This window comes from Pleurodeles waltl, chromosome 9, assembly GCF_031143425.1.
Source record: "Pleurodeles waltl isolate 20211129_DDA chromosome 9, aPleWal1.hap1.20221129, whole genome shotgun sequence".
In the NCBI taxonomy this organism is placed as follows: Eukaryota; Metazoa; Chordata; class Amphibia; order Caudata; family Salamandridae; genus Pleurodeles; species Pleurodeles waltl.
In genome coordinates this window covers 1,126,278,862-1,126,294,567 of record NC_090448.1, presented here as the reverse complement: position 1 = coordinate 1,126,294,567, position 15,706 = coordinate 1,126,278,862, and the positions used below count along the sequence as shown (strand labels likewise).

Genomic DNA, 15,706 nt, shown 5'->3' with positions numbered 1-15,706 from the left:
GCCTCCTTGTTGTCCCAGATCGGGCACCAAAGCTCAGACTGAGCAACTCTAACTCTGTCCTGTAGATATCCTATGCCCAACTCCTGATGGATAGAGAAGTGCGGTGTGGAAGGCGGAACACCCAGCAACCTTTGACAGAATAGATTTTCCTCTACCTGAAGACTCCCAACCTCTTTATAGCCCCACAACCCTATACCATAAGTCACGGCAGGTAGACACTTATAGACTTCCAGTATGGGGCAACCAACTAGCTCCCTATATTAGCAGCTAGGGAATAAGTAATTCCCACTGTACACATTAAGTGTAAGACCCTACTTTTCAAGCGGGGGAGCCAACTACAGGCCTCATCAAATTCTAATCCCAAATATTGAAACAAGCTTAATTTTGCCAGGCCACGCCCTCCTATACTCAGTGGACGTGTCTTAGTATTCTTAGTGCCACAGACCACTACAAAAGTTTTTGTACAATTAGTTTCGAGGTCCAAACTTTTCACGAACTTGACAAAGCTGTCTAACAGCTGTTTAGGCCTATTGGCTATCCTTGCCAGCAGGACTGCGTCGTCCGCATATAATAAAGCTGAAATGGCATTGTTGCAAGTGCACGGGACATTGGCTCCTATAAAGACCAAAGTTTTCTCTAAATCCTTAATATATAAAAGAAGTAGGATGGGGACGAGAACACACCCTTAGCACACACTACAACTAACTCTAAAAGTTGAGGTGTTCTCACCATTTGGCCCATACCTAACCTTTGTCGTCTGATCATGATGTAAAAGTCTCAGTAGGTTTACCAACGCATCATCAAGACCCATGGTCAATAAAATTACCCACAACTACTGCCCTTTGACACAGTCAAACACACTTGACAGGTCCATGAAAGCTAAGTGAATGGATACATCCTTCACATATTTATATTTAGCCATAAGGAGGTGGAGGTTAAGGCATTGGTCTATTGTGCCCGAGTCTTTCCTAAGACCTGATTGGGCCTGAGAGAGAATTTTGTTCTCTTGCACCCAAGAAACCAGGTGTTCAAACATAGCCCCCCTATTAATTTTGAAGAGGAGTCTAACAGCGATATTGGTCAATAACACCTAAGGTCCAAGATGTTGCCCTTATTAAAAATTGGTATCACTGCAGATGTTCGCTGAGACGTTGGAGGCCATACTCTACACACCATGTTCAAAATATTAGTTAAAAGGGGGGACCAAAACTCTGGATATTTTAAAAATAGATCCACAGGAATCCCATCCGGTTCAGGGACCTTATTGGGAAGGATATCATGAATGGCCTTTAATACCTCCATCACCGAAAAGGGGGGACTAAAATTAAAAGGTAAATTTACCTGATCAATACTTGCCTCATCTGACTCATAGACAGTGGAAAAATGATCAACCAAGACTTCAGGGGTAATATGTGACATAACAACTTCTGAGGAATTACCATTAGCAAGACCTGCCCGGACCACCCGCCAGAAGGCCCTGGTTATCCTTTTGTTTGGCAGGCAACCACTATAGTTTCCCACTGCTCTTCCGTGAATTTGGCCTTCCGCTTCTTCATAGCCCAGGCATAGGCCTTTTTACAGGCTATAGAACAACCTGATCTGTAGAAGTTTGCCTGAGAGTCTGACACAAAAAGGCATTTGTTATATTGCAGGCTTTGTTATATTATGAGTATCCAGCAGAGGGACCTTTCTTTATAGGTCTACCCATCAAATCCTTGATACGAGACAGAAACTCAGCAAAGCCTAATAAAGAGTTAGCAGCGTCACCGCTATCCACTTGACAAAGTGTTATCAAATTTAGACAATCATTTTGCACCTGATCCATGATAAGCGTGGATTAGCAGAAAGCCAGACCACCCTCCTGCCATTATCCTTAATCCCTAGTGTTTGATTGGAACCAACCACCCTCATTCCAGCCTGCAAAGGTGTTTTAACAAATACAGCCAGAGGGTTATGGTCACTATAAACAGATGATATCACTTCAGTCCCATGAGTGAAAGCTAGGAGGTTCAGAGAAACAAACACATAGTCGATGGTTGAGCTTCACCCCGCCCAATAAAGGTTGGAGCCACCATACGGTCTGAGCTAATAGCAGGACTGGCTAAATCATGTAGCAGAAGGAAGGCATATTAATACCACCTCTTTGGGTTCAAACCCGCCTGCTCCACTTCACAAAGGGGAAGTCCACTTGTAGGGGTATATCTCCCAACTTAGCATTAAAATCAACCTGCCAGAAGTAGATAAAATAACCCATCTCTAGCCTGGGCTCTACCAGCCAGAGAGCTAATGACTATAGAGTAGAGAGGTCTCAAAAAGTAGAATTATTATTAAATGTAAAATCATTATTATATTAATTCACCATAAAAGTTCTTAGCTTACCACCCCAGCTAACCTCAAACACCTGAAACCCCCCCATAACTTCGCTACACGGAGAATTATACACTCAATATTAACCTTGAACCAAGCCACCAAACCCCCTTTGGCATAACCTGAGGGTGAGGGAGTGGCAACATTGCTCAAACTAGTGTACCCTTCAAGAACAAATTTGGATGCAGCCAAAGTTTCTTGCATAAAAATTATATTAAAATTTGATATCAACAACCGTTATTCCTCAACCTCTAGTTTTGAGGCCAAGCCAGCTACATTCCAATTAAGAAATTTCAAATACGGTATCTTGCTAGCGAAAGGTTGCAATCCAGATGACAAAATGATCACCTCTCTTGGTGAATTTGCAGAGGAATTAGTCTCCGGTTCAGGCAGCATAACAGTGATGCTCCCCCCCCCCCCAGCGCCTGCACACCCTCACTGGCAGCTCCACTATCCGCTTTGATAGAAGTTGTAGATGGTTGTCAATCAACATCTTCCAGCTCATTCAAAGCTGAGTATCTATTACTAAGTGGAAAAGTAGTAGGGGAAGGATGGTTCCCTATACCCGATGCAGAAGCATGTTGAGGGATTAGGTTTACAGTAATGTCAGCAGTACCAGTAGGGGCTAGATGTTTATAAATGAACCCAACAGTAATATTCTGAACTGCTTAAATCTCACCATGCCAGCTCTGGCGAGGGTAAGCACTTCCCTAGCAATACCAGGATCATGAAAATTGACAATCACATGATCACCAGGAGTCTGTCTCCTTAAAGGTCCTATACCTCCCACCTGTCAAACAAACAAAATCTCTTTAAAAAGATCCCACTTGCAGAATACATTTTTATTTAACCAAAAAATAACTTTGTTTTTGAGAGCTGGAGTAGTTTCAATGGTATTCCATCGAAGACTAGGCACGTTATTTAAGATAACCACATAGGGACATGAAGCTAGGTGCAAATTGATGACCAGGAACTGGGACTGAGGATGCTTTACCAATTGTTGCCTACATTGACTAGCAAGATGTAACATCTTATTAGAAATTTGGGGGGTTGAATTCTGTGGGCGGGGGTTAACAGAAGTTGTGGCCAACTGATTAACTAGGCCATCATCGCTACCACCATTCGGTAAGCTGGAGGAGAGGCTCTGAGCAACTACATCGGATGAATGGCAAGGACCAGGAGCCATTAACGTGGAAGGGGACCAATCAGAAGCCATTGACTGAGTTGCTACTGACTGTAATCGAGCGGGTCCCTTCCCTACCACAGACACTAAATTGCCCAAGCTAGATCATAACGAGGCTAATCGGCAATGTATATGTTGTAACTAGAAGTCCAACAAGTCATTAAACCAAGTCTTCATCAGAGCCCACTAATAAACATTTGGTGGATGCAATGACACCAGATTAACAGGATTTCCGAGATTCAGGGGCTGCGAGGGTCGAGTTGGCTTAGGTTTTAAGGCCCTCCTTCACTTTTTCGCTAATGGGCCAGTCTGAAGAACCACCTAAGACACAAGAACAGCTGCATTCAGACTTTCTTCTACCACTGAATCGCCTGTAACAGCTCCACATGACTCCAAACGGGGAGTTTGAATAATGGGAACTGTTGCAGAATTAACTAGCAGTGCGCTTCTAGCAGGACCAGAGTCGCATAAAACAGTGGGGCTTGATGGGCTTGAAAGGGACCTGGATTCAATGTTCTCTGCCACTACGGAAAGAGGACGCTCTGCCAGCTTAATTTTGTTTGATACCAAATCCACAGTCTGTACTAAAAAATTATCAGTGGAGGACCGAGGATCAGTTGGCAGAGTTAAAGTGGAGCCAGTAAAAACTTTACTTTTTCCCATATTGGCCAAGCTTCCCAAGAGGAGGGGTGGGGGTGAGGTGTGGGGGGGTAAGGCGGGGTTTCACAGATGGGTGCCCACAATAAAAATATTCAAAAACTTACCGGGTGAAAAAAAAACTGAATTTTGAAAGAGTGTGGGCGAAGCCCGGCCCCTTACGGTCTCTGATGGGCTAAGACGGGCCGCACAGCGGGATGTGTTGCAACCTGAAAAGCTCCTCTGGGCACAAGAGTCAGCGGGGCGGCGTCCTGCAAACAAAGGAGCATCCCACGCAGCTGGAAGTTTTGCCTCCTAAAAAGCACCTCTGGGCGCGAGAGAGAGCGGGCGGTGTCCTGCTGCAAAGGTGTCTGGTTCAGGTAGTGTGTGGCCCCCCTCGGGGCAAACAAAGAAGTGTTCCACGCAGAGGGAAGTGTTGCCTTCTGAAAAGTGCCTCCGGGTGTGAGAGTCAGCGGGGGCGGCATCTTGCCACAAAGGCCTCTGGTTCAGGTAGTGCGCGACCCCCCCTTGGGGCAAACGAAGGAGTGTCAACAGTTGGCCTCCAGTCCTAGCAATTTGAAATGCACTTTAAAAAATGTGGGCCACAAAGGCGTCTGGTTCAGGTAGTGTGCGGTCCCCCCTTGGGGCAAACAAAGGAGTGTAACTGTTGGCCTCCAGTCCTTAAACAATGTGGGAATAGACCCGTGCAGGAGACACCTGATACCTCCCTGTCAAGTCCACCATTGTATAGTCCCTTTTAAAAAAAGAAATCCTGACTTGTGCCACATATGTATGTCATACCAAGTGCTGCTGAACACTCTCCAAAGGCAGACTGATGCTTAACAAATACCTTTGGTAGTACACTACATGCATCAGGACCACTGAATTAAACAATCGCCCCATTTTTAAAAGTGGTATTCAACCCCACTCACCCATCTCCCCCTCAAGCACAGTCTGGAATTGTATGATGTAATTGCTGTGCTACATTGTCTGCTTCAGGGAAGCCTGTTCCTCAGATGTTTAAGTTAACATATTTGGCACGGTGCACACACTGGGTTACAGGCGATGGATTGGCAGTAGTCACATAAATAGAGTTAATATCATAGAGATCCCACCACAACCAATCACTTGTTTAAGCTTGTCGTCATGTGTTGCATGATAATTTCAACATATACTTTGTTTTAGAGGAGCTATAATGGACAAAAGATTATAATACCACCTTTGTGGGTGAAATCAGCAAGTTGAATTAATCTACAATTTCCTAAAATATCATGGTAATGGGGATTACAAACAACAGATTAATTGCACTAACAACTGATAAATGAATGAGGCTATGGCATCAACATAGAATGGAGAGGAGGACACAAAAGTCTTACTTCTCAAACAGGGCTTACAAAGTAACATGTCAGTCAACAGAAATAGTCAAATTGTCTCTGTGTTTACCAATCAATGTCCCTGAAAGGGTTCAGTTGCACCAAGCAGCCACAACTGCAATGATATTGACATGCTTTAAAATGGAAGTGACAGAAATGTATTGTAGTTTACACAGGAATCCTCTTTAGGTCCATGTCCATGGGTGTTAGTTTCATATACTACCAACTCTGTGTCTGAACATGGTTGTCAACTTAACAATCAAAAGTAAAGCCCCTGTATGTATGAGTGAGGCACTGCCCAGTTACATGAAAAAGAAATTTGCAGTGCTTGCTGTGCCTTGGGGATCTTGTAAAGATGTCCGTTCTCTAGGGCATAGTTCTTTATCCTTGAAGCAGGACATTATCACTCTGTACTTATTCAAGGATATGTCTGTCTGCTGTGTATTGAATTGTGAATTGTAACATTTGATGGTGTAATCTTGCTTATGAGTGCTCTCCATTTACAGTGGATCTAGTGAGGTTTCTGAGCATGGTCTAAGAATCACTGTAGACCAACAATTTGAAGTCATGATTCATGCATTCAAACTAATGTGCAAATCACTAGACTGTATGGATATAGACACTTCCAGTATCCCATTTATTGGTGGGACTTTTTCAAGTTGGCTGATATCTAGCATTCAAAGGGTTTCTACAACATTGCAGGTGGTCCTGATGTTCAATCTGGAATCCTCTGCCTGCTATGGTGAGCTGATCTTTATGGAACGCTATCAGGACGTGGTGAGGGAACTTGCCAAGGTGGAGCATAAAATTGAAAGTCAAACATCAGAGGCCAACATCAGCAGGCGGTCTGGAAGTAATCGATCTACAATGCAGGTCATTGGAACTGCGGTTGCTGCAGGTAATGCGTCCTCTTTTCAGTGCAAGTGATACTCAAACATTAGGAATGTTGCTATAAAAGCCAACAAATCGTTTTCTTCCTTTGATGAGATTCACAAATAATTGACTGAACAGTTTATCCAATACTTATTTCTTCTTCTTGGAGACCAACAGATACTGCAAACTAAAAGATTTACATTGTAAGTGTAGGAAGCTGGCCTGGTGTGTGGCGAGCACCCATGGTGTTATCACCTTATACCAGGTCCAGGTATCTCCTATCAGTGAAGTGTAGGTAGTGTCTAGGAATCCATTCTCTCTAGAGGTAGCTGTGGATGAGCAGCCAGGACATACAAAGCTTATGCAATACCACTGTAGTCACACAGTACTTACACACATGAAATAAACCACACAGTGTTACAAAAATAAAGGTACTTTATTATGGTAACACAAATACTAAAATACTGTATATGCAATACTCTGTTAGCAGGTGAGTAAACACACTACTATATATATCTTAGCAATCATAAATGGCATAGAAAGCAATAGAAAACAGTGAAATAACAGTAAATAATGGAGGCCCTTAGGGGAGACCAAACCATATACTAAAAAATGGAATGCGAAAAGCAGGCCCCCACCCCAGAAAGTGGAATCTGTAGAGGAGAGCTGCAGGAACTAGGAACACCAGAGTGCCTCCCAGCGACCAGGAGAGAAGAGGTAAGTACCTGTTTTTCCCAAACTCACATGTAAACTTTGTAAAAGGACTGTGCAAGACCCAAATAAGACTGGAAGAAACAGAAGATGGATCCCGATAGAAGAGGACCTGCAAAAGAAGGGGACCAAGTCCAGTTCCAGGTGAAGTGTCCAGTTGGGGCAGGAGCCACTACCCACCCTTCCCACCAGATCCACGGTGAAGACCAGGATTTGGCTATGCATCACAGGAACAGAAGAAGAGTTCCAGAAGTGATGCAGTCGATATCCCAATTTGAAAGAAGAATTGCAGTCCGTCAGTGGTGTGGAAAATCCACCAAAAAGCCTTGGCAAAGGCAAGAGTTGCAGTGCTGCTGCGGACCAGGAAGGTCTGAGGTGATTCAACCCAAGGAGGGGAGTCCCAGGCGACCCTCAGCAGTGAGGAGAGACAGAAGTCATAGATGCAGCCCCCACAGTCAACTCACAGACAGCAGTCGCAGTGTGGCCCACTCAGTACACCTGGAAAGGAGTCCCAGGTCACTGGAGCAGCAGGCAGGAGACTGTGCTTTGCAAGGAAGAGTGCTGGAGGCCGGGACTACGCGGAGCTTGAAGATCCCTTGGAAGAAGAGCCAACAAACCTTGGTAGCTGCAAGAGTTGTGGTGCACAGGGGCTGTCCTGTAAAGAGAGGCACAGACTCACCACCTCCCAAATTGGACAGCTGGTAGAGGGGGACCACTCAAGACAATCACCTGTGTTTCAGGATCCACGCAGAGTTGCAGGAGAAAGGAACCACGTGGCCGGTCGTCAATGCAGTTGGTGCCTGCGGATGCAGGGGAGTGACTCCTTCACTCCAAGGGAGATTCCTTCTTGCTTCTTGGTGCAGACTGAAGACTTGCATCCCTCAGAGAATGCACAACCGGCGAAATGTTGCACTTTCTGGAAGGAGCCAGAGAAACAATGTTCCAAATCGAAGTCATCACTGGAGCTGCAGATTGTAGGTTCCTGTGAAGTCCACTTGTGGTTCCAGTGGCCAAAAGTTGAAGCAAACATTGCAGAGAAGTCCTGCTGGAGTCTTTCACATCGAATCTGAGGACCCACCCAAGAGGGAGACCCTAAATAGCCCGGAAAGGGGGATTGGTCCCAGAGGCCTCTGCTCACCTTGGATTCAAGATGGCAGAGTCAAGTGGCCACCTGAAGAAGCTCTGGGCACCAACACTGGGGTGGTGATGGACAGGAGAGTGGTGACTCCCCTTTCTATTGTCCAGTTTCGTACCAGAAAAGGGACCAGAGCAAACCGGTTTATTCAAGTAGGGCACTAAATGTGCCCTTCAAAGCATACTAGTGGCTTGGGGAGGCTACCTCTCCTAACCCATGTAACACCTATTTCGGCATCCCTTTCCCAAAGGAAATCCTTATTCCTGCCTTCCTGGGCTTGGGTTGGTCAAGCAACAGGAGGGCAGATACCTGTCTGTAGGATGGCAGCAGCGCCCTGCAAACTGGTGGGAGCAAAGCTGAGGGTCCTCTAAGGAGCCTGCAGAGTGCATGGAATTAATCAACCAGTACTGGCAACAGTATTGGAGTATGATTCCGACATGTTTGATACCAAACATGCCCAGATTCAGAGTTAACATGTTGTAGCTGGACATAGGTAATGACCTATGTCCAGTACACGTGTAAAATGGCTTCCCCCCACTCATGAAGTCCAGGAAACCACAAGAATTGGGAATTACAATAGCACCATGCAATGGATTCCTCTTCTGATGACTGCAATCTTGGATAGAAACAAGATCTGAAGGAGTTGGAGACCAAATCATTACTTTAAGGCTGCAAGTGTTTTTTTTGCTGCTGGTTATCTGTATTTGAGGCAACTCTTGTGGTTTTGGTGTTAATGACTAGTGTTAAAGTAGCCAAGGATATAATGGAGCTGACACTGGAGGGTTGTGTAGTTGTGTCTTTTATAAAGAAATGTATTTCTTTTCTTATATTTCATTTCCCAACCCCTGCAAAGAAAGGATACCCACACCTTTTAAATCTAAGCAAGAACCCTGTTGGTCTCTGTAATTTTTTTTTTTTTTTTTAAAGAGTTATTTTATTATTTGAATACATGCAACCTGCTCATGCCAAGGTAACTGGGTTAACGTGCAAAGTGTGGGAAAAGAGGGGAAGTGTGTACGGAATGCTATGATGACAGGAAGTAGAATTCAAGAAAAGTAATTAATGTGCACAAAGATCCAAGCCGAAACCTAGGGTACACAAAAATAAGTTCCTAGTTTGTGCTGGTATTTGAACGTGTTCATTTTCACCAAATGTGTGCAAGCTCAGCAAATATTTGCTTGCAGAGGCACTGCTTGCTTAGTTTCACAAGGATCTGCATTCATCTAGACCAGAGGTCTTCAAACTGTGGGACGGGCCCCCCTAGGGGGGCCCAAGTGATCCTAGGGGGGGCTCCAGACTCAGGGCAAAAGAAGCATTATACAGATAACAGGCCTTTGTTTTAAGCAGAATCATGTTATTGCATTTAAAAAAAGGTAACAGTACTTAACTGCAATGTTTGAATAGGGCTAGACATATTTAAGCATTGCCATCTTTATAAAATAATTGTGAAAAATTCTGAGGGGGGCCCAAGGATTTGTATTTTCCAACTGGGGGGGCGCGGCATTAAAAAGTTTGGAGACCACTGATCTAGACTATAGGTTAGTGTAATTCGGAAGGTCAGGATGTCTTATTTTAACTCGTATTTTAAAATAGTCAGTCATAAACTTCAAAATGTCACGTCTAAAGGAAGCCTTTAAAATACCAATAGGCATTTTTAAGTATATTACCTGTATACCTGCTCTTATGGAGTTGGTACTTTATCTAAGCACTCCTAAGAGTTCTTGGTTGAGTCCTCCCTGATGGTACTATCTTGCCAGGGTATGGATAGATAGCCAGTGATGAAGCATGCCACTGTTTAGTGGTTGAGGCATCTATGCCAGTTCTTGGAACAATCCAATTTGTTGACTGTAGGAGAGGTTTGCTTTGTATCTTAGGACTGAATAAATAATTGTCCTGTAACTCATTTGGCATGTTGCTATTGTGAATATAACTGTGTACTTGGGAGAGCACGGCTTGGTGACATTCTCTCGCTCTCAGATTGTGATAACAGCCTTTAAAATACACCTCTCATTCTGTCTGTAAATCTTGAGTGATTTCCATGACCCTATAGCATGGCATGGTCTTACTTCTTTATCTTCCTTTCTGCCTGAGTTTAAGAATGTGCACTATGCAGATATAAATTGGGACTGTACTAATGTAGCTGCCTAACTTTCCAGATATTATTAATGGCACACATTGTTTGATTTCTTACAGGAGCATTATATGGCAGTGGTGTTGCATCACAGGAGGGTGTTTGTGCCAGAATTAACAATAAACTGGTTATTAGATTTAGTTATGGGTAGATCAGCTTTTTCTTTGAGCATGTGATCTAGGTGTGAATAGTAGTGGAGGGCTTGCATCCTTTGTGGTAGGTTAGGTGTTAAGTATTTTTTAAATGCCATTGGGTGTTCATTAATAGTGGTGGGAGTAATTTCCTGAAGTGAGCGGCGTGACTGAAAGATCTGCCATTTTTATCACTTTTCCTGAGCTTAGAGACCATTAATAGTATGATTGTGGGTTTCGGATCGACACTTCTAAGCCTGATAAACAATTAATATTTTTCATGTTTAGTGCCTGTGGAACGTATGTTAAATACATTGTTTCATTGTAAGCCGTTTGAGTAAATGCATTGGTAAGAAATTTCATCCTAACATCCAATATGAGCTACAATTATTGTCTCTCAATGCTGTATGACATGACAGGTTGTTGTGTGGTACCCTCACATAGTGAATTGCAGAGGTGGTTCATAGTTCTAATTTCATGATGTGTGATCGGTGTCCCCTCCCTCTTGGTAGGCTGGCATAGTGTGGGTTTTAGTAAAAGTGTTGTTATGAACGCTTGCAGGTTCATGATGTTGTATGCTTGTGTTTATAACTAATACTTTTATTTTGCTGCGATGTGCACATGATGCTTTGGGAAACTCAGTGCGTGCTAGAATTTTGTCTCATGTTTCTTATTCTCACAACTTGTTCTAAAAAAAATATTGGGAAACAAATTACATGTTACTAATTTTGTTTACTAACTACAAAATAGTGTAAGAGGCCTGTGCCTATGCCAATAGCATGTCCAATTCTAAATCTGTTAGAGCTTTTGATCTGGAAGTACATTAACACTCAAATCCATTATAATCCGAAGGTTCAGCTGATATATGAAATGAAATGTGGAAAATAATACATGCCATTTTGTTCAATATGAGTATTAGTGGATAATGTTTTTTTAGTTTGTAGTATATTATGCCTCCATCACCAGTACTGACAGTTCTAGCCTTAGTACAACCTATAAGCATTCCTACTGCTATTATGTTTGCTTGTGTGGTCAATACTGTTACCTAAAACTAACATATTGTATTTCAAATAGTACTGGCATACACACTACAGCTACTACCACTATTATCAGAGGTGCTATCAGTTGAGGACCAATACTGGTACTAAAGCTAATACTGGTACCTCTACTGTGTCTGATTTTTACTGGTTCAACTATTCTGACCCTGCTACTGCTGGCTCCAGTAATCCTGTTAGAAAAACTGCTGGGACTACATCTACTGTTAGCACTAGTACTATAATTGGTTTGACATCTGCTAGTATCATTACTGCTACAAGAACTTCTACATCTACTTGTCATATTGAAACTTTTGCACTTTTACTACATGCACTGTTGTTACTAATGCTACTTCTAGTGATGGGAGCACTGCTGATACTGCTGTTACTACTACTGTGGTAACTATTGGTGTTCATGCTACTATATTTAGTACTACTTCTAACAGTATAGTTACACCTAGCTTTCAGGCAAGGACCCAAGGCTACTTATCCCCATTATATTTTATTTTGTTCTCATTTTCATAATCGTTTTTCGTTTGCTTTGTAAAAGCAACTTTTTAAGTAAACGATTATAGTTCTGAATTGACCATATGTAAAGTGCAGTCAGTGAGTTTAAATTTACAACTGATCCCAGTTCAGATTTACAGAACTCCAGTTCGTCTCAGAGCAATCCCATGAGTTCTCTGGTTTTTTGATCTCAAAGCCCTGCAGGAAGGGCTGGGGGAAAGGGTAGGTGAGGAGGTTTGAATTAAACCTGTATCTATGTTTTGTACCATATAGGCAATGTGTACATCTCTGAAGATCACACTGCCAAATTGTTTGCCGATGTCAAGGATGAAGTAGGAAGCAATACAAAGGTATAGGTTAGAGTCTGGCCTGCTGGCCCTTCGAGGAAAAAAAATAATTCCATTCAGAGCTTCTTTGAATGGTAACTTATTGATCAGAATTTCAGTAAGTGGAACCAAGGATCTTTATAGATACCTGCTAGTATTACCTCAAAAGTTATTATAACATTTCCATGAAAAATAAGATTTTTCTGCATCACTACAATTGACTCTTAATCTCCATCCTCCCATTAGAGAGTAGGCTCATCGAGGTGTGGCGTGTGGGAGGGGGTCTAAATGGACATAAGCGATTTGAGCCAGCGGCTTCTTGAAACAGGCAGGATGACCTAGGAGACTTACTTTCTGTTACCAGTTACCGTTGCCAGAGGAGATAACAACCTTTAGGCTCTTTTCAGATAGGAGCCTACATAGTCTTCGTGAGGACTTGTCTTAAATGGCAATATGCTCCTTTTTTGTGGCCTGAATCCCAGGTTTTTTTCACTTGAGGAAGTGTTACAATATTGAGTTCCTGCTACGGTTTCTGAGTATCTGTTCATTACCTTGGACTTTCCGCAGGAAGTAATGGCTGCCAAAGCCACTATCCTAAGGCAGATGGTTCCTTGCATCTCAAATCCATGCGGCATTGGAGGAGTTCATGTTGCCTAAGGCCTTCATACTCATTCAACCCATTTATCAAAGGCAACATCAGCGGTCCCGCAGAGCCATGCTCTGCTTTAAAACATTTTAAAGCCAATGTATAATCCACTATGCATACTTTCTGCACCCATTACTCATTGAATTGAGGAAAAAGATTTTTTTCTGTATAGTAAAAATTTCAATCTGTTGTCTCATTACTTAAAATAAGATGCATTGCAGACACCTGTATCTCTGAACAGTTATATTTTTTCTTCTGTGCAGGAATGGTAGTTTATTCCATCTCAGATGTTACTGACAAGCTGCTCGCTACATCACCTAATTCCATTCCAACGCTGCAGGAGGACTTCTGGACCAAAAGCATCCATCTCGACTGCATTGATCCCTTGAAAGACGTACTGGATGACCTCTGCCCTGCCGCCATGGCTACCTTTGACTTGGCTTGCACACAGGCCCATCTCTGGAAGACCTGCAAGCAGCTCTTACAAACAGCAGAGAGACAACTTTTTAGTAATCTAGAGATGAAAGGTGGGGTTTCCATGTTTGTATTTTGCTTTTAAATGTTCTGCTTTCAAGTTGGACCTTGATCTGGGAGCCTGGAATGGCACTATTACCATGAACCTAAATGCTTATACATGGTTTTGTATAAAAGTAATTACTATTTGATTGGCAAAGTGTTGAAGAGCTCATTCCTTCATGTCATGTGAATTAACTATTGTGCTGCTCAGCTGTTTCGCAGTAAAATCAATCTCCATCATTGGAAAAAAGTTCAAAGTTGCACATAGCATGAACATTTGATGCTTGAAATGCAAGTGAATGCCTAAATCAAGCACATGTGCAAAAGGCAGAAGTAAACCCCTTCACCCATGTTTTAAAATATTAAAATACTTTTTGAATGCAGACCATCGAATGGATGCTACTATATTTTGAAAGTGGTACATAAGCTCTAGTACTCCTAAAGTCATTCTGGGTGAACTTAGTGTTAAAACAATCTCTAAATTAGATTATAGAGAAAAATAGTTTAAACGTTTGTAAAGTACATGTTGAGCTATTTTGAGGTCCATCCTGTGTGTTTTACAGCTTCCTAAAAAGGTTCATCTCTGTATACATATGACCCTTCGTTTCCATCTCACTTTTACTGTTACTGCCTATGTAACCAGAATGATACATACTGAATAGTACTTACATTGCTTTCAGGGTTATAGAAGCGACAAATGTATATCTCACCATCCGTGCAGTGAAATTGGCCTGCCTGCTACAAACAAGAACTTTGGTAGTTTAGTGGAAGTAGAAGCACACTGCAACATGTATCTGCCTTATACTTCTTTGTAGATTCAGACCTTACAATTGCATATAGGTAACCAATACTTTAATGCCTGTGTTGTCACTAGGTAGTGAACCCAGATGAGGTAATCAAAAAGCAGTTGTATACAAGAATCGGTTACAAAAAATATTGCAGAATGATGTTGCTTAATTCAGTATTGCAAATTGGTGCTAGCTCATGGTTTACAACTTGCTTATTGGGTGCTGTAGCACGAAAGCATGATTCTCAACTTCCACAGAAGTGGTAGGTCTAGGTTCATACAAAGACCACGAGGAGGCATCATACGTGCTCTGCTGCTTTCCTCCTGGGTCTTCACATGGACTCATCTGTTGTGGGCCAGCCCCCAGCAGCTTCTAGAGCAATAAAAATAGTTTGATCCCCTGCCTGGCTCCTTTACCTGCTATAGTGAAAATAACCTACTGCCCTATCGGTGCCTGCCCTGCTGACAGTCTTCATTACCATTTTGTCAGCTTACACTCTTTTGCTTCAATGAAGCCAAAAGCTTATGAAGTCTCCTCCCACCTTTGTAACCTCTTGAAGCAGGTATGTTCTAGGAGAGATGTGTTTTTAAATGATACATTTCTCTGCCATTGGATTTTTAAGATTAATTCCTTAATGGAGCTTTCATACTTTGATCTTACTTTTTCCTTCACAAACCGGCACTCTTTTGCCACAGTCAGTTCTTTGACGCCAGACATGATATAATCATTCCTGTTGTGGATTATATGACAAATGAAACATAGCCCCTGCATGAAAGCCATCCAGTGACCTAGGACAAACCCTGGTAATCAACACACCACCAAAAAGGTCCTCTCTGTGATCTTGACCTATTTGTCACTTTTTCATAGAACCTCAGACCTCTCATCCCTAACAATATTTCTGTGTTTCATAACATAACTCATAGAATTACATAAAAGGAAAGATATTATACATTAAATTTACTTGTGATATTTATTAATGGCTTTCTTCTTTACAGGCCAAAGAGTCAATGGCACTGTACGCCATCCTGAAGGCATTCAAGGATTTCCGACAGTTCTTTATCAAATAAGTAAAATTCTCAACTACCTCTACACTTCCCAGACTCAAACTCAATCAGGTGAGCTATTCTGATGTTGTCTAACAATTCCTCTTCATGTACATCAGTAGGATGTTCTTCAGTTCGTTTTTTCTGAGAGCACCCCACATTTCTAGCTCTGTTTTGCTAGGTCTGGTTGTCTAGCCAACATTTTGTTTTCTTTAAAAATTAATTTTAAAAAACATAGTAAACATACGTACACATGTACATTAGGGGGCTTTCAGACTGACCTCTTCATCAACTTGCTCTGTTCAT

The 15,706-nt window shown here is 42.4% G+C and overlaps 1 protein-coding gene across 4 annotated transcripts in view; it reads left to right on the top strand.

The window, feature by feature from the left end:
- ZFYVE26 (zinc finger FYVE-type containing 26) overlaps window positions 1-15,706 on the top strand; it is a 449,330-nt gene that overhangs the window by 118,688 nt on the left and 314,936 nt on the right. For all 4 annotated transcript variants that reach the window (XM_069208874.1, XM_069208871.1, XM_069208872.1 and 1 more), the window contains exons 14-16: window positions 6,262-6,457; window positions 13,317-13,580; window positions 15,353-15,472. In XM_069208874.1, coding sequence (XP_069064975.1) covers window positions 6,262-6,457; window positions 13,317-13,580; window positions 15,353-15,472 — 580 coding nt within the window. The remainder of the gene's footprint in view (window positions 1-6,261; window positions 6,458-13,316; window positions 13,581-15,352; window positions 15,473-15,706) is intronic.